Genomic DNA, 20,509 nt, shown 5'->3' with positions numbered 1-20,509 from the left:
CTTTAAAGACTGAAATTGTCCAAACTTTATGTTTCGGAGGTGACATTTTCCGTTAACAATTAACCCCTCTTTTGAGTTAGCTCTTGCTCACAATTATAAAATCCAACTTTGCTAATTTCCATCAAAACAGAATAGTAATCAATCTGACTTAACTTCGATCCAAAGATTATTTGATTCAAATAGCTTATCATTTTTTGGTGAGTGTTTATAAATTTATGCAACTTTTCCGTTAACTTTTCTGTCACCTCCGAGACAACAGATTTATGTATTTGATTTTTTTATTCTTGACATCAGTTATACATTACATTTACAAAAATGTAACATATCCCCTCACATTATCTCTGAAGGAAGGTAGTAGAAATATAGCCTGTTGTTTTCATTTCGGAGCAATTTACAATTTTCCGTTAACACTCGTCACCTCCGAAACAATCGTCACCTCCGAAACAACAAGCGTATTATATTTGATAATTTCTCGAAGACAAAGCAATTTTGTTTGATTCTGTCCAATTGACAGGAATCTCTTTTGGATGGAAATAGTAATATGGCAACAGGAAGTGAGAATTTTCTAGAGATTAATAAAAGATCTCATAAAAACTAAGAATTACTGTTTCGGAGGTGACAAAACACTGTTAACAAGAGTTTTTGTTCATTTCTATTGAAGAGAAACCATATCATGTACACCAATGGTTTCATTTATTTTAGTAACATAAGTCTCAAAGTGGAGAAATCAACTAACACACTCTCACTCTTATTTTTGTTACTATACTGTACGTTTTACGGCAAATTTAAATTTTTTCACTTTTTTAACAAAGAGAATGCACAAAATACACCCATCTGTTGTATATACAGTACCTTCCTATGTAGGTTAAATGAAATTCCAATCATTTCTTTAAATCTTGGATTTTGCACACATGGATGTTTCGGAGGTGACAGTTAACATAATAGAATGTTTCGGAGGTGACATTAATATTAACACTCAGTTTTTTTTAGAATAAGTGACAATAACACAAAACTTCTTCTTTTTATCAATGTTTTTAAGAATTATAACTCAAGAACAAGAAATTAACTCCTGTTTCAAGCAGATAAACCACACAGAACAAGTGTTTTTTTACACTTCATTAATTAGCATGGGCACCGGTAGTTTGACTTCCATTTGGACGAAGGTTGTAAGCTAAATATTGTAATCTGAAGAAACATGGCATTCCATTTTCTACCTTAAATTGGGATGAGGGTGTGAGATCATTTTAGTAATGTTTCTTTGCTCTCAGAACATTTTATTCCACAACACCAGGGAAGAATCACTTCGTTTCGGAGGTGACATTTAATGTTAACATTGTGTTGAAATATTCATTTACAGTAAGAATATGACAGACATAAGCTAGATATTGTAACCTGAAGAAAATTGGCATTCCATTTTCTACTTTAAATTGAAATGAGGGTGTAAGATCATTTTAGTAATGTTTCTTTGCTCTCAGAACATTTTATTCCACAACACCAGGGAAGAATAACTTTGTTTCGGAGGAGACATTCAATGTAAACATTGTGTTCAAGTATTCATATAGTATGTCCCCCCCAAAAAAAAAAAAAAACAAAAAAAAAAAAAACAATTAGACTCTTGCATTGACAGCACCCAATATGATTAAATCAGCTAAAATCTACTTTGGGGTCTTAAATTATAATATCTTAGCTCTATTTTGCAGGAAGCCCCAGTCAATTTGGTTAAGTGGTCTCAAAGAAATGTGGATTGTTATGAAGGATGTCAGGAATCTGATTCTTCCAAGTTTAGCACTTGGATGCTCTTGGAACTGCATATTAATGTGTAAACACAATATACAGAACTTGGAGGGAAGGGATTCCTGACATGCTCTACAAAAATCCTCATTTCTCTTTGACCTCTGAAGCAAATTGAATGGGGTTTTCTGTAAGGTGTGGGCAATGAGTTATAGTTTCAATCCCTCAAATTGTATTTATTGATTCACTATCTTTAAAGTTATTCAGGGTAGTCCACAACTTGAAATTTTAGCATGTTGCAAGCTCAGAATCTGAAAAATATTGCAGAAATTGAATATGCGCGGAGCGCACACGATGAGTACATAGTACGCAATATTTTGCTGCTTATCTCTCTTTGTGCTGCTTACATTCAATGTTCTCTCTCATGTTTTGCACACAAATATCTAAAGTACCTGGTAGTTTGATGTTTCTTATGTTATGCACATGTTTTGCACATTTTTGAATACTTTTACTTTGAGCTTGTTGCATATTCTTGAGGATGTTGCATAGCACGTTGCTAGCTTTTTAGGATGTTGCACAAGAATTTTAGCATGTTGCAGCGACATGCTAAAACCCCTCATGGACCACCCTGGTTATTGTTGCGGAGGGTACCATTGTAAATTTTAGGTGGGGATATAGGTTATGAATGCCAAAAGCAAAAATTCTTATTTGACTTGTATTATGTTTTTGTTTGCACATAGTATTATAAATAGATTAATTCAAAGATGTTCATTAATTTTTCATCATTCTTGATAGCCACCATACAAATGTTATAATACTGGTGAAAGGTGTTTGGTTCATCTGGGATAAATTTTCTATATACCAGATTCATTTAAACTGTTGACATTACTAAAATATATTTTATGTATCTTTCTGAATTGCTTGAAAATTACCAGCAAATCATATATATTAGTCACTTTTGAGAGTAAAAAGTATAAGATAAGAAAAAATCATTTTATTGTTTTGGAGGTGACACAACACAGAGACAACCCAACTTCTCAGGTGTTACAATGTACATTTTGTAACTAATATATTGTGAACATTCATGTCTTTCCTCATGGCTTTAATTTTCAAATATAAGCTCTTTCTTTCAGTTCTTACTTGTTATTTTGTTTAGTTATTCTCTTTCATGATAGTGGATACCAGCTTATATTTTGTTTTAGATTGTAATTCATACTAATCTTTAGCAAGTTTTTACAGTTTGGTTAAGACAACAGTTTGTGTTTCCCAGCTGAAGAGAGCAGCATAATGCTTTTGTGTGAACTTATGGGGAAAATTTTTTTGTTCAGTAATTTTACCCATCAACTTCACAGAAGGTCCCAGACACAAACTGGTCTCAAATAACCCCATAATGGACCGAAAAAGGACAAGTTCACCTCAATAGACACGAGGGTTGAGTAAATACAGCAATATTAGTAAAACACATCAGTGAGAGTTTGAGGAAAATAAGGCAATCCGTTCCAGAGTTATGAATTTTTGAAGTTTCTGCTCAGTCAAAGCTGAATGAGAAGACTTCTATAGTTTGTGATGTCACACGTGTACAAGGATATAGAGAAAGTATCAAGAAAATTCAACATATTTTCACTTTTCTTGCATAACAAAAGAACGCTTGACTTCTCTCTTTTGGAAGGCAGGGTGAATAATATTGCCCTAACATACCTCAGTAGTAAGTTGAAGAAATGTGCACTTTTTTCAAAAAGTAAAGTTTTGTGAAATTCACTTATATTTTCTTTATATCGTTGTATGCATGTGACATCATACACTGTCGTAGTCGTCTCATCCAGCAGTGATTGCATAGATACTTAAAAAAAAAACATAACTTTTGAATGGATTGTCCAATTTCCCAAACTTTCAATGATGTGTTCTACTAATGTTGTTGCATTCACTCAATCCACATGTATATGAAGGTGGACTTGTCCTTTAAGAAACCATTTTCTTTTCCTTGAAATTCCAGTACTTAAAGCCAAATTCTAAGATAAAACATAATAACAAAACAAGGTAAACACGTCATCAAAATTATATTGAGATAGAACTACAAATCTTGTTTTTGGATCTTTCCCTTTCCAGTCCTGGGGACTTGTTCCTCTGTTCACTTTAGTTGTCAAATAACTTCAATAATCTTAAAAAAATACAATGTCATAAACAGTTGGTTCAACTTGGAAAATGTAACAATTATTGTCATACCTTAAAAAAAAAAATCACATAATTTTGTTTATGATTACCACGTTGTACATGGAAAAACAACAACTAAGAATTCAAGAACAAGTTGTGCACCAGCTATAGGCATGTGGCCTTTTTGTGGAGTTTGATTATTTTATGATTTTTTTTTTAAGATTGTGGACTAGGGCATGCATGAACTGCCACATGTATCACTTTGGTATCAAGGGAATTCTGGTGAGCTAGATACAAAAGTCACTTCTGTTGTGATGATTTTGTAGATATTAAATGTATTTGAAAATGTTAATAGATAGTGAAAAGGAACTGAAGTCTTGCCTTTCACTATCACATAACAATATGGTGTTAACAAACAATGTCACCTCCGAAACACAAGAAAAAGCAACCTACATGGAAAGCTGTGATTGGTAAATCTTCAGAACTAAATTGCTTAAATTGGAAATCAAGCTTCTAAGATGAAAGCATCTATATGTTTACTTAACTAAAGCAGGAGAATTGATCTTGATTACAATATTATACAGTGTAGCCCTTCTTAAAGACTTGTTATAGTATAGAGTTTGACCTGGCTTGCCCTCCAATAAATAGTTAAAATCTTAAAAATTGCATGTCAATTGGTATTTTTACCAAAAATTTATAAATCTCATGTATTTTTTTTTAATTCACTTTATATTCAACCCCCAAATAGTTTTGATTCACAAACTATATAGTTGTTAACCATATAAACTTTGCATGGTGAAGTTTGACTACAGAGTTTTGTCATTATGGTGCAATTCATGAAAACAAAATTTTGCTTAAATTTACTTCAGGTGCCAGGGTTTTCCTTAAATTACACCAATAACTCTTCAGCTTTAAGGTCTGAAATGTTATTTTTTCAAAAATTTGAATACTTGCCAACAGGAATCAAACAGAATAATGAAAAAATATTTTGTTTGAAATTTTGACCCTCTGAGTACAAAAGTTACACCACTGATCGTAAAAAAGGCCATATGCAATCCATTTCAAAACCTACTCCAAATACAAACTCATTAATGAAGACAAATCAAAATCTGCCCATCATTTTGATGATATAAATCAAGTATAACCGCATGGCAGCCCTAACCACACCGACACGTTCCTGGTTACAGCGCCCAGGGATACGGTAGCAGTGGCCCAAACACTTTGTGTTTGGACCGCATGCTGCATGCCAGTGCGGTATATCCCAAGATGGACAAAAATATCAAAATTGGCAAGTGGACAATTTGTTTTTCATCGCAAAATCGCAGCTTAGCACAAATACTACACGAACAGCAACATGGTGCTTCATGCTCAGAAAACTTCAGACTATCATAACCTCGGCTACTACAATGTACTTTTCCATATCTTTTTCCACTTTCTAGATATAGATTTTGGATGATTTCCAACAGAATTTTGGGTGTAAAATGGGTGCAAAAGTCTCATCAAAACAATCTTTTGATTTTCATGGTGAAAATGAAGACAATTTATGCTGTGAGTGGTATCATTCAAAAGTGCAATGTCTCAAGTACACGATGCATTTCGTAACACGTTTGAAGGGTATCCCTACAGAACATGGTATGACACCAAAGTTCACAGGTCTAGCAGAACATTTCCCAAAATGGTGACCTCCACGCAACGGAGACATCGCACAAATCGCCAACATCAAGTATTTTCAAAGTTTCTTTTTTCAGCTTTTGCGAACTACATTGTAATTTCGTAAAAACTTATATAATATTTGAAAATTTCAACTCCTTGCCTTGGCTGCCTGAGGATGAATTTAGGGAACCCTCATCCAGTTGCTCAACAGGCTTTGATGAGAAGCACCATAGAAGTAGAAGTAGAAGAAGTAGAATTAAGAAGGTAAAAGATGAAGAAATATGGATGTTACAACAGATTATCATTACCTGGTTTTCACGCGTTAGCAGATATGAATGCGCGAAATGGCAATCCGTCGAACTCCCTACCACGTACTGATGTCAATGAGCACCCCAGCCATGCCCATGAGGCACGAGGAGGAAGGATCCTTATGAGCCGGGACCGGCCACAGGAACCCCCCTGGCCTAGGCTATAACAATGAGCGGGTTTCCAAGACAGAGATGCCAAGTTTTAAAAATGTTTATGCATGAGATTTTCATGACTCAACATGTTTTGGCCGGTGCATGTGCGCGAGTGAGGGAGCGAAGCAACCGAGCGGGGGGAGGGTGTGGGGGAAGGGTGTGGGAGGGGGTGTCCCCCCCCCACCCCCGCGGTAGGGAGCTTTTACAATTTTTAGCTCTTAATGGTGCGATCTGGTGCATACTTAAGTGACTATTTTTACTTAGTTTGAAAGACAAAAGGGAAATATACCTTCAATTGCACCTATCACTTGAGCTGTGCTCCCGATGCATGAGAAAAATGAGTGCCATGCTTGAGATCATGAGACGGACCCTAAATGCGCGATTCTCATGCAGAATGCTTGAGACTTGATAGCTCTGCCCAGAATGATATGGATATCTTGGGCCCTACCATGATTGCCATACAAAATATACCGGTAATGGAATATGCATGCACCGTTTGGGACCCTTTCACTCTAGACAATATTACACAAGCTCGAGAGGGTGCAACATCGCTATGCTCATTTCATCTGCAATGACTACAGACGAACAAGCAGTGTTGCAGCCATGCTTCACCAGTTACATTGGCCTACACTTCAAGAGCGCAGGGCTCAATTCAAAGTACAGTGTAGTAATGCGGTACCGCATCATATACTGTAAAAGTGGTTTCTTTCGCGTACAGAAACTTTCGCAGTTTCCATCGGTGCCGACTTTTTTGCATGTGTTTAAATTCGCGGTCGGTAATGATAGCGTTGTAAGAAGCGACGAGTTCCTAACATTTTCGCGTGATGTTAAATTCGCGGTTCAACCTCAAAGCGCAAAAATAAAACCACCGCGAAAGAAACCACTGCGAAAGAAACCACTTTTACAGTACTCACTCACTGACATACGCCCTTCTTCATCAACATCACTCCGCGGACATTCTCACAAGCTCTCTATTCCATATGCACGAACTGTTGGCTAAAAAGGACATCATTCTTCCCAGACACAATCAGACTGTGGAATGCTCTGCCCCAGGATACCTTCAACTGTACCTCTTTAGCTCAATTTAAGCAAGTGGTGCAGGATATTCAACTCCGCTATATAAGGGAATGGGGTGTTTTTAGCTGCACTGTAGAAAATATAGTTATTTTAACCTGCACTGTACATAAACATGTCCACACCATGCCTGCCAACAGTATGACAATACACCAAAGGTGGACTGTACTGAACAGGAAGAAGAGGAAGAAGAAAACAATATCGGGGCGCCAGTGTACTTTCGCATCTGTTTGTCAAATAATCTCCAAACATGCACAAACTCACCTTTGTTATTCATAATCTAAAATCCATGCATCTGGGTCTCAAAAGTTGAACAGATGTTAAGTTTTAATGCTGTTAGTACAGACAAGTGTCGGAAAATCATTGGAAAATCTTGATCGCTTGAAATGCTGCTCTGTGCACATGCACAGTACGAATACGTTCAGCGCCACACTAAAGGTCAATCATTTGGTCTGAATGTAGCCACTCAGCGGCTTTTTCTATGGTGTCGTTGAAAAGCAACAATTGTTTTTCTCTCCTTTCCTTGCATTAGTACTTGTAGCTTCAAAGTGGTTGAGCGTGTGCGCAAGTGTGTGCTGCCACTTATATCTTTCTCTTTCTTTTCTATTTTTTTGTCTTTCATTTTCAGGTTGAAGCTATGCTCTAGCTAAATTTCCCTTTCCTTCCTATCAATTATTTCTTTGTGGTTTTCCTCTTGTTTAAATTTCTCAATTTTCTATTTAACTGTTGCTTTCTGCCTAATTGTTCTTTGTTTCCTTCATGGGTTGTTTTCTCCCTCCAACTACAAGGGTCTTTCCTTTCTATCCTCTCCAATATCTTTCTTTTTAATGTGTCTTTTAAACAAACCCTTTTCTCTATTTCCTTTTCAACCTGTATAATTCTTTCTTTCCTTCCTATTCATCTTTTGCTTTCATCCTAAGGAAAATAGAAAAAAAAAACTTTTGCTTTCATCCAGTTTTGATTCATCTTTCATTCTATTATTCTACCTATTATTGCTTTTCTGTTTTCAATCTATATCTCTTATATCTCTGTCTTATAACCCCATTTTTTTACAATCATCTTTCAATCACATACATACAACACACACACCCTCACAGATACGCACGCATGCGCCTGCACACACACACACACACAACACCAACATCCCCAATCAATCCATCGCTCCCGCAACTCGGTGCAAGCTGAGAGAAAGGCAGAAAAAGTATCCTACATGTATTATCTTTTCCAAGATACCATACAAGAACTTGCTCTGATCGCTATGAGACAGCTACATTTAGATCAATCGCGGTGCACGCTGCCATGAATGTGTGTAGGCTACACCGTGCTGCCCTAGCGCCCTGTCTGCTCTGTGCAACGCAATTATTCAGAGCGAAACAAACTAGCTATATAGCTGCGACCGTCATAATCCGACAAGTGTACAAGTGTCAAAACGGTCAACTGAAAATTCCTTTTATGGCCTTGAATCTCACTCAGATGCAAATATTCCAACCTGTTGGACTTTTAGAGTGAGTTTGTGCATGTTTGGAGATCATTTGACAAACAGATGCGAAAGTACACGGCACTAGCGCCCAATAATATCAGTAAATTTTAGATTTAAATCACTTGAAAGTGCCCCCCCCCCCCCCGAAAAAAGTGTGTTTTTTCTCTTTTTTGTCGCTCGGCCCACGGCCTACTATACTAGCTAATAACACATCTAGTAAATACCATTACAGATTAGGAGGGGATTCCATTCCGTGAAGCCACACATAATAGGGGTCTAGAAAGTAGTTAAGTAGTGTTCGTACAATTAAGTTAGTACTGTAGTAGGGTGTACTAGTAGTCTCCGCTCCGCCGAATTAAAGCCAAAACATAGTTCTGGTACGCCTGCAAAAGTAGTCAAATTTCACTCCCAAATGTGCACATATGACTAAGAAATGTGTGGAATAATGCTGCAATAACAAGATATTCGATGGGTAACGACGAAAATATGAAATGATAACCAAAAAGGTTCGCCGGAGTCGCAGTCTTAGAACTTACCCGATCATGGTCAGGCTAAACTCGGACTAGGGGACAACTCGGCCTCACTTTGACGGCGGGACGAGTTGTCCCTCTGGATTGTACTTTCTACAGTGTTGTAGGCAAGCATGGTGTCACCGGACACCATGGTATTACCGGACACGCACATTTCTGCGTACTAATGACATTCTGTATGCGCGAGACTTCGTAGATTAGCCTTACAGAACTTTGAGTGGACCGAAATAGAAAAAACGCGGCATAAAAATGTAAAAACACAAAGAAATTCACATTTTACCTCAAATTTATAGTTGAGTGACCCGCACCTCGTCATAGTTATTTATTTATGCTATTTGAATCACATTTCACGACTGAAATTCTATGAAATCCCACTCACATACAGGAAAAATGCTGAAGATTCCAATAGATCCAAAAGTTCACTGATCGATATCGGAAATTTGTAGCTACATTTTGTATCGCCTCAAACATGAACGATGCGGAATAGTTGTGCGCTAAGGGGCCCGCAACTCGTCACCCATGCGTGCAGCTCCCATAGACAAAGCACGTAAACTAGTTCGCAAGTAGAGTCTAACCAGTTGTCGATTTCTCACAAGGTTTTATTGCGTGAAATGTTCGAAATGTTCAATACAGACATTTTACCATAAAATAAGACATTATTTTGAGCCTCATTTGCCGGTTTTTACTTTGTCATCCGCTCAGTGAGAATGTGTACGGTGATTTGTGGGATGAATTGTGATTCTGGTGCAAGGACTAGGTGCGAAAGATGTCGATTATTTCATTGTGAAAATCGTGTCCGGTAATACAATGCGATTTTGCACCGCCCAAAAAGACAACTTTTTTAGAGGGGTATGTTTGAAGCATATTTTCTAAAAACTGGAGTAAACAATTGACATAAGTTGGCTGAATTTGTAATTTCCAGGCAGGAGTCTGTGAATAAGTGATGTTATTTTTATCCGAAATTTCATCTGAGTATGGAATTCAAAGTCACGAATAAAAGCATCCAGTAATTGGATCTACCACGGAGCGGTCTGTAGCGCTTCGCGTTCTGGCTAGTCACCATAGTTACGTACGGTCCGAGTTGATACCCAAAGACGCTTAACTGAAAAGACAGGAAAGTGCGCGCTAATCCTGTAAAGGCTGTACAAAACAAATGGACAGCGCGCGGTCCTCAAGCGTACACACACATCACCTGAGACGCGCTTTTATCTTTGAAGTTGTTGTTTATCAAGCGTCTTTGATTGTCTTTTCAGTATGGTGCTCACGAACTGCGTGTAAATTGTCTGAAATAGGGCCGAGTTTTCCCTGAGAGCGAGTTTGGTAAGTCTGGATCCCTCTGGAATAAAAGTTGGTAGGCCCTATGCCATATATCAGTCCGGGAAACCCGCTCATGAGGACCGCTCCTGCGTACGAGGACTGCCCTGCCTCATGAGGACCGCCCCCACGCCTCATGAGGCCCGGGGGGGGGGGGGGGGGGGGGGGGGGAACGCCTCATGAGGCCCCCTATTCACTTCTATTCATCTCACATCTGACGTATAAATTGTCGCAACTTTGCACGGTGATTTTTTGTTACACACTCATGTCCACTATCCATGATGAAAAGAAGAAAAAATCCTATCTGTTTTTTTTTTGCAAAAATCGAGTTTTAATCAACCGATGCAGAGAGCCCATCAAAACACGGGCGCCAGAGTGTTCGCACAATGCAAGACTGCCGCACCTAGCGGCCTGATCCGACTTGTCAGATCAGGCCGCTAGGTGGCCTCATGAGGCATGGGGCGGTCCTCATGAGGCGTGGGGGCGGTCCTCATGAGGCGGGGCAGTCCTCGTACGCGGGAGCGGTCCTCATGAGCGGGTTTCCCAGACTGATATAGGGCTAGGCCCTAGAGGGCCTACCGCTTACCGAATACCGGCTTAGTTAGACCCTATATTTTTAATCTCAAAATAGAAGGTAATTTTAGACCCTACTACAAAACAACTCATCATCCCGGCAAATCGCGTCAGTCAGGTAAGTTTCTTGGTAGGCCTAGACTCTTTAACGTTAGACTTTAGTCTTTCGATATAGCTATTGCAAGCAAGAAACGGCGCTGTAACGGTGCCAGACGGGTTCTCAAACCCTTACCAAAACCATGTTTTCACTTTAATCCCCGACGCGACGCGACGACAAGCAAGATAGGCACCTTACACTACAGTACAGCTAACCCCCTACCTACTTCATGACTTTAATACTTTATGTTTTATAGGCCTACTTTTTATAACTGCTGCTTTCACTCATTACTCACGGCACGCACAGACATACGGACACACACGGGACATGCAGTAGTCACAGACCGATCTTCCATAGCAATAGGATCCAGAGTAGTCGTCAACCGTGTAACTTTTTAGTGGGAAAATTGGACTCGTTCGACATGAAATACTCAAGTTAACGTAATAGGCGATAGGAGAAACAATAGAGTTAACAGTGAAGTTACCTTTCAATCCTGATCTTGAGTACTTGCAAGTTACTAAACAAGAAGGAGAAAAATCACAACGTGTCGCCAATGACACAGCTCAGGCAGGTTGTGAAATATACACGCCATGTTTGTTATGGTTACTTTAATGCGCATGCGTAAAATACGTCATGGTTTGTCATCCCTAAATAAATCATCACCAGCCGCTGCGTTGAACTTGCGTTGAACAACAGAAGCTTCTATGGCTAAATTTTGGGTGAGTCCAATAGTAATTGGGGAGACAAACGTTTCACTTTAGACGTATTTAAAAATTTTGGATACTTAGTAAATTGTTATGGACAGTTTTTATTTGCTATATTTATTTTATTACTAATGGTAATTTGTAGGGTGAAAATTACGGGACATAGACTTGAGCTGAAAGATTCAATTTGTAGTAAACTTACCTATTGATAAATCATTGCGGCTGCACCACGTGATGACAACAAAGCATCCATGTGTTTTCTCCACTCGGCGGGATGCCCCACGACTGCAGCATGAATTAAATTATGATGATACCTTCGCCGTTTCAAAACAAAAACAGAGTTCTCGGAAACTGCGCAAGCATCTTTCGATCTTAACCACGACTCGGTACTCGTCGTATCCCTACTCTTTTCGCAAAGCACATTACTGTTTGCCTTTCTTCAACGCAAACCTAGCTGAGGGAGCTCTGCTCTGTAAAGCGCTCACTAACTGAATGCTGTATTTTTGCGAATATGCCGTTTTTGGGGAGAGACTGGAGAGCCCCGGGCAATGAGTGGGTGAAGAACACGAGTGGATGGGAAAGAATTGTGATTCTTCGAGAAAACCTGAATCGTCACATCAAGAAGATTGCACAGGATCGGTAAGTTTACACCCATGGTCATTGGTCATAATGGTGTAAGCTGGTCTTGTTCTCGAAGAGTGCTTTCTGTCAGTAGATGTTTGGAATCTTGATTTGAATTTCATGTGTATGTGCAATGTACACTACTCACTAGACAGCAGTTAAAGGGAACCCAAACCCAAAGAGCAATGTGGATTGAGTGAAAGCAGCAACATTAGTAGAACACATCAGTGAAAGTTTGAAGAAAATCGGACAATCCATGCAAAAGTTATGAATTTTTAAAGTTTCGGTGTTGGAACCAATGGATGAGGAGACTACTAGAGGTTATGAATCACATGATGTATGTGTGGACAACAATATGAATAAAATATAAAGAAAATTCCACAAAAATTGACTTTTCTAGCATTATGAAAGAGCACTTGACTAACCGCTTTCAGAAAGCAGGGGGAATAATTGCTACCCTTAACATATGTCAATATCAAGTTGATGGAATGTGTAATTTTTATGAAAAATTAATTTTTGTGGAATTCCCTTCATATATTCTTTATGTTATCGTCCACACATGACGTCGTGAACTATAATAGTAAATAGTCTCCTTATCCAGTCATTACAACACCAAACTTTAAAAATTCGTAACTTTTGCATCAATTGTCCGATTTTCCTCAAACTTTCACTAATGTGTTCTACTATAAATGTTGCTGCTTTCACTCAATTCACATTTCTCTTTGGGTGTTGGTTCCCTTTAAGAGCATTGCCAATTCAAGTTGCAGGCAAGGTCATGACAATCACAACAACATGATATGTTCGCTGGGAAAATTCAACCCAAAATAGTGACTGTAGTAGAGTGAGTTTCATCATCATCATCATCATCGCATCATCATCATCATCATCATCATCATATAATTCAGTATTACATTCTTATACACTAAGCAAGCAAATAATGCATTGTTGGAAAGAAGTGATATTTCAGTTAGACCAAAAGATCATTTATACAGTCCGGATTGTGGTGGTTGTGTTCTGTGGAGACTTCATCTGGCTTCACATGCTTCATGGAATCTCTCAGGAGTCAGAAGAGAACCATTTAAGTCCAAAAATGTATCAATAGAACTCCTCCAAACAGACAAATTTGTCTGTCATTTTTTTTTTTCAGTAATATGATACACGATGTGATACCTGCTCTTCACACAGCCTGAAAGGTGGAATGCATTGATACCGACTGATACTTACAACTGTATATTTTTATGTTATACATTTAAACTAAAAAAAAAATTAAAAGAATGACTTTCTGTGAACATAACAGATGACATCACCAGTTATTGCTCTTTCCACAAATCACAAACTCGATCATCATATTTCATACTTTATATGTAATAATTTTCTCCACCTTGAAAAATCTCATTGTACATGTGTTGAAGTAACATTGAACTATTTTGTTTATTACCATCATTGAAGAAAAATGATCCATTAAGCCAGAACTTGTCATGATACAAATGCTGAGTCACATCTGTGAATGTGGGTCTATGAATAGCAGGGAGATTACTTGCATCGTCCAGTGAGATCTATTTCACTGTGGTTTCAATAATATTAGGGATATTCTTGAGATTTGATATAAACGAAGCATTATTCTTTGTCAACAGTTATGAAACAAATGAAATTTCAATTCAATTCATTTTAATTCATTTCGTTTCAATTTAGTTCAAGTTCCATTTGTTTAAAACTAAACATATACTTGTAGGTGGGTATTTAGATGAAAACTGTCTTAAGATTTGATTGCCAATATTTTGTAACTGTGTGCCTTTAATAATAAAGGGGAAATGTTTTCTTGTGTGAGACTGATATCCTGACATTAAATACCATACCAGATCAACATTTAAAATACTTTCTTGAAGTGATAACATTTGTTACCAAGCTTGATATAGTAGGTTATACGCTTTGTATATAAAAAGCACCTTATCAACATGGTATCAGTAAGATAGTACCAATAGTATACATGATGTACCATTAGCAATTTAACCATACAAGTACCAAGTTGTGTGTGTGTGTGTGTGTGTGTGTGGTGGGAAGGGGTATTATGGATGTGCTTTATTCATTCTATTTTTATTTTTCTGTGTTTGCATAATTAGGTGACACATATCCCCACTGTATTCTGAATATGATTTCTATCCAGTATGTTTGCATTGGTTCTAGAGATTTACAGAAATTGGGTAATATCCAGTTGCTTCAATATTATTATTGTACAACATTTTCAAAGTGGAGTCACTCAACAGATTTGTTCAGTGTTTGGAGGAATTGACCTGCTTATGATAGGAAACTGTTATCTTGTATATGAATTCAGTCTGCCTAACATAAACTGACTGATGTATTTCAGGTCATTTGAGAGTACAAATGCACTGGAAGTGAGATGTACATGTACACTGGACATGTAGTTTGATAACATACATTTCATCATAGTGAGTAAATGAAAATAAGTGGTGTCAATCATCCTAGGACAGCTGAAACATTCCTATTCGCAATTCTGCTTTGATATCCTTTATAAGAGAGTGAGTCTATTTTTTCATAGAAAAGATAACAGAGGGAAATTAGAATTGATTTTACACCTAGTGATATGCCATGTATTGGTATTTAGTATTTTCGATATACACTCCACTCTTTGCATACCACTACATTTGCAATATTTGAGGTAAAAAAATGGAGTACCGGGTACAATCCATGGTGTGCACTTTCTTCTTCAAAAATGTAGTTCTGCATACAAACACACACATTCATGGTCTTCCCATGTAGCTTTACCTTTGCATTTACTAACAATACGTTTTGACTTTGCTTTGTGGCTGTCCCATTGTTTCCATTGCTTTCATTCTTTTCTTCCCAGGCTGCCTTCAGTCATAAGCTCTGAAAAATTCACCCTCATGTCCATTGTATTAACAACAGCAGCTTTATTCAGTGTCTTTATGTGGTCTTCTTGACATAGAGAGAAATATCACAGTTTAAATTCATGGCTATTTCTGTGGAAATGTATCCAAGTGTTTACAGCATGGTCATTGTGTAGCACTGATATTATACGGTAGACGTAAATTCTTAACATCTAAAGACAAGGAAAAATGTGTTTACTGCGTGAACTTGAGCAGATTTGCTGATCAGGGGAAAATTTAGTTGATTAATGTGGATCAGTGTGGGAAGCCTTGTCTTTCCCACATCCCTTCAATGGTTGTACATTATGTATCAAGGGACAATACACAAAGTCACAGGCTGCAAACATTTCAATATGACAAACATTGTAATGTGTCCTTGGTCCAGCCAGCTGCTATGACATATGACTCATCATTAGTGTAGCCTAATTGCTATTGTTCTTCATGTGTAGTAGTAATGCTTGATATACAAAACATATTTGACAAACAGCTGGTCTGAGAAATATCCCTCACAACTGTGAAGTGTGTTTTAACTTTGAAAGTTGATTATTATTTTTTTATTGCTACAAGACAATATGAGGCTATTAATCAGCATTGGAAAGTGATACAATAAGTTAAAAATGTAATGTCCAAAGCCGTTACTGTTGCCTGAAACTTGAAACTGACTCCTTCGTAGTCAAAGAGGCCACTGAGCCTTCATGACAGGATATGATCACCTTGACATGTAGGCACACTCTCTGCTCTGCCTGTACAGCCAAATGCTTTGTGGACATAAGCACTGCATGTTCACAGTATGGATAGAGTTTGTATTACGACTAACAGCTGGCTGTGAGCCATAATTGTGGTGCATATCACTGCAATCATCCTGTATGTGTGGAATCCCAGTGAAGTCATAAAGGATATTAAGCTCTGCACATCATATTTTTTAATATGATTTCTAGATATATTATAGGTATCATAACTGCCTTTTTGACAGAACCTCTACAATGTAATCATTGTACTGGGATCATGCCTTAATTATTGCCTGGTAGCAGAGCACTACACAAAGGTACATTGGTAGAGCAAAACATTTGCTATCTGCAATAATCCTTAGAGTATCAACATTTCATTTGAATCGATTGAATAAGTTGTACAGTATGAATGTTCTCTATTGTTTCCTAGGTAGGTGTCAAAAGCAAAATATCACATCGTTTTGATATTACACACACACATGCACACACAACACATACACACACACACACACACACACACACACACACAATTTTGACTTTTCCCTGAAATCATATGTAAAACTGCTTCCCCATTTTCCTTTTCTAAAGATATTTCCAAAGAAAAATATGTACAATTGAATGTAACACAATCATGCTCTGCAAAGTATGGTAAAGAAGGATATTATGCAGAAGATACTCTTTTTAATTTCCAAAATTTTTGCTTGCAACACCATCTTCCTGCACTATATATGCAGAATGAATGTATCAGTTCTCTGGAGCTGCCCAGTGCATCTCCAAAATAACATCATGATTTCAGTCCCACAAACTTCACAGCCAGAGGGGGTTCTGGCATTTAGTATAATAGTAAGTGGTGCCAAAATACCATACTAGGTGAATCCTTTTAGGGAAGTCTTCATGTTCTAAACATAAGGATTTTTATTCTTACACATTTTCAATTTCCATAAGATGTAAAGCATTCGCAGCATGAAACTTTCACGAATTGGAGCTGATGGCCTTTCTTGACTTTAGCCTGATCACCAATTAAAAAGATATTTGGTGATTTTTTGTTGTAATTTTGGAACAAAAATAATCTCAAATGAAAACAAAAATGCATTATGGTATCCCAAAAAATCATTGCAATCAGAACATGTGTGGCTGTTACACACACACACACACACACACACACACTGAGTATCCACATACACATTGTACACCTGTGTGTGTGACAACTGTTCTACTTTTCTGCACACTCTTACCAGGTCCCACCTCCCTGCTCTCACTTTGCAGAGGATCACATGGAGAAAGCACAACAGTGGAAGAACTCAAAACAGAGCTGAGTGCACGCACAAAACACACCCTTACATCAGGGAGGTGGGACACCTCCCTGCTTACATGCACACACACACTCTAACACACACACACACACACACGCAGAGGATATTGCCATTGCCAGCATTCACATGAGGTAAGCGAAACAATCTCAAATGCACATACTACTGTAACAATGGAAATTTTCGCGGTGTTCAAATTTTCGCGCATTTCGCGCAACCAGAAACTAGCGCAAAAATAAAAGCACGCGAATATTTTTGGCTTGCCATATGTGCCTGTGCGTGATGTCTTGATTCCGCGGAATTAAAAACACGCAAAACTCTTCCAACCCGGCCAAGCGCGAAAAATTAGTAACGCGAAAATATCCACTTTTACAGTAGTAGCCTTTTGACAAGGCCCTCTCACTGTATGATGGTGATTGAGTACCACGGTAAAGGGGTATGGCACTCAGCTGGGCACACTTCCCTCGCCCATAGGCATACCATACAGCAAGAGGGTCTCATCAAAAGGCTAGAATGCGATTACTGCTACAGCTTTTGTTACATCTCTTTCTATGTTTGTGTCTTCACAGTGGAGATGGCGGTTGTGGAGTTTTTTGCAAATACAACAATATGGTGCAAACCTTTTTTGGGGCTGACTTGACTTAATTAAGGAACATTTTACATCAAAACTTAACCCTAAAAAGGGTGGGGGGGAATTTTCGTCATAATAATTGACATTTTTTGCGACTACTCCGCCGCGCGAAATTTTTTGACTGCGCCTTTCGCTGACTTTGTACTTTCAGGTCTTGTGCATCTTTTGACACCATTTTCACAAAAATCCCGCATACCGTTACGACGCTGCATGACGTTTTATACATGCCTGTCTGACCGAAAATGGCTCAAAAACGTGATTTTGTGTATAAAGTCTATGCAAATGGAGTTTTCTTTTCGTATTCATAAAGATATGATTATTTTCACTTTCATAGGCTGAAACTAATTAATTTTAGCATAATTATGCTTGAAATAGGTTCTGTCATAAATCTTGCAGAAAAAAAAATGATAAAACAAAAGGTCGAAAAAACAAGGAAATGCATAAGAAATTCATAAAACAATAAAATACATAAGAAATTGATTTTGATACCATTTTTTTTTTCAAGTACATTGTTAGGAATGCTACAAATAATGTTTTCACCAAAAATTAGGATTCTAGGGGCTTTAATTTCTGATTTAGAGCAAAATGTATGATTTTATGCATATACAGTACTCTCCGCGTAATCGGGTATCGCTTAAACGGGTACTCCGTTTAATTGGGTAGTAAATTCAAAATCAGTTCCAATGCACATTAAAACTACCTGATAATCGGGTTGCCTCTCCGCATAAACGGGTATAATTGTCTTCTAATCTAATTTCTACCCACATTTTATCTCAGAAATAACACTTTAGGAAATTAGGAATGTCAAATTTTCCGCGGCTAATCGCATTCTCTGCTCAATTTGCAGAGAAGACCGATCAATTTGCGAGTGATTAAACATGAAAACACATGTACCAGCATATAGCGACTTGTCACACCTAAACGAACATTACACATGTAGCTGGCACTCACAACTACATAAACAGACAGGAATTGAACACACTTGCGCTCATCCCTTGCTCCGCAGCAACATTCACAATACGAGAAGCCTGCAACGTAAATTAGGCCATGGACCAGCTCCATAATTTTGCTTTTCCCCGGTCACTTCTTGAAAAGTAACCCGACGTTCTACGTGACTAGTGTATACGCAAAGAGATGTGTTCATTTCGGAAAACGCCTGCATGTTAGCGAAGAGTCAAACGACAAAGTTTTCTGACGATTTATCTGTCCATAAAAAGAGTGTAAATTAGTGTTCGTGACTGAGAAAGTAAGGTATGTATAATGTGCCGTGCAAGCACGCGTGTTAAGCATACAGTGTAGGTGTTTGGTGCAGTGTAAAATACATGTACTTATTGTGTGTGTCAGTTGTGAGCGAGACATGTTCTTCTGTTAATCGGGTACTCCGCTTAATCGGGTAAGAAACGCTCTGCTCGAGCCTACCCGATTATGCGGAGAGTACTGTATTAGCATAATTAATTATTATGACGAAAATTTTCATTTCTTTTTGTATAGCTTGGTAGAATGCGCCACAGGTAATGCATGTGCCAAATTTCATGGCGATTGCGCGATCGATGGCCGAGATCTCGGGGGAGGGGGGGTTGAATCAACCCCTCCCCGGCCACAGAACACCCAAAAAAGCGCGGCCTGGTTAGGGTTAAGAAAAATGAATACTCAAGAACAATGTAAATGGCTTATAGTTTGTGGTATTTGTTCACCTCTTCTTCTTCTTCTTTTTTTTTGCATAAATTTATGTGCATCTTCACTGATGTGCAGTACGTACTATAAGTCCATGGAGATGGACAGAAGGTAGACAGAAAGATCCGTCTGTCCGGAGGAGTCTTTTATTTTTTGCCATTAACGCTGTCCTCCGTATACGGAGGGGATCCGTGAAGCCAGACGCAGTCTCCGCGGAACATTCCCCGACGGACAGATACAGACTGATCTTTCAGTCGAGACAGAAGGGTGCATGTCATGAGACCAAAACCCATGAGTCATACAGCCTATGAGTTGATACAGCCCATGAGTCATAATAGCTCATGAGTTTGACACTAAGAAAACAGGCCCACAAGACCGACACATTAAACCTTGTGCTGTATCTGTCGAACTCGTGGGCTGTTTTTACCTAGTGTCGGTCTCATGGGCTTTATTTGCCTAGTGTGGAACTCGTGGGCTGTAGGACTCATGGGTGTTGGTCTTGTGGGATGACCCCGGACAGAAGGGGGAGGGTATGGGAAGAGATATATAGGCCTATAATTTAGACCTATCACACATCCCCTCCCACCCAAGGGAGCTTTTCCATTTTAAGAAGTGAACTGATTGAATGTAGTATTTTCATCTTAATTTGCTCTATCATTTGTTTGAGTGACAGATAAGCAAAAGAATAGTAGATTTCTTTTAAAATTGGTAGGCGAGTGAAATCTCTCAAAAGCAGTAGTCTACCACCAAAGAGAAGAGTAGAGTTGGAAAGTATATGCAGACAGTCAGATACAGCGATACAGCTTGGTTCCAGGGTATCAATCCTGTGGGATCATGGTTGACATCACTGTCTATCTTTAGATCTAACTGA

The 20,509-nt window shown here is 38.3% G+C and overlaps 2 protein-coding genes across 2 annotated transcripts in view; one reads left to right on the top strand and one right to left on the bottom strand.

Moving 5' to 3' along the window:
* The window catches only part of LOC139714442 (uncharacterized), a 29,859-nt gene extending 18,204 nt beyond the window's left edge, over positions 1-11,655 (bottom strand). Inside the window, exon 1 of the mRNA XM_071626148.1 lies at positions 11,549-11,655. The gene's annotated coding sequence lies outside the window, so the exon portion shown is untranslated. The remainder of the gene's footprint in view (positions 1-11,548) is intronic.
* A 483-nt stretch (positions 11,656-12,138) lies between these two features.
* LOC139714440 (F-box only protein 32-like) overlaps positions 12,139-20,509 on the top strand; it is a 28,428-nt gene continuing 20,057 nt past the window's right edge. Inside the window, exon 1 of the mRNA XM_071626146.1 lies at positions 12,139-12,407. Within this exon, the coding sequence (XP_071482247.1) occupies positions 12,280-12,407 (128 nt within the window). The 5' untranslated portion in view covers positions 12,139-12,279. The remainder of the gene's footprint in view (positions 12,408-20,509) is intronic.

This window comes from Diadema antillarum, unplaced genomic scaffold, assembly GCF_040938485.1.
Source record: "Diadema antillarum isolate AM-2024a unplaced genomic scaffold, OU_Dant_1.0 seq00002274_RagTag, whole genome shotgun sequence".
Taxonomy (NCBI): Eukaryota; Metazoa; Echinodermata; class Echinoidea; order Diadematoida; family Diadematidae; genus Diadema; species Diadema antillarum.
Note: the sequence above shows the minus strand (reverse complement) of the source record. Positions and strands in the feature narration are given on the sequence as shown.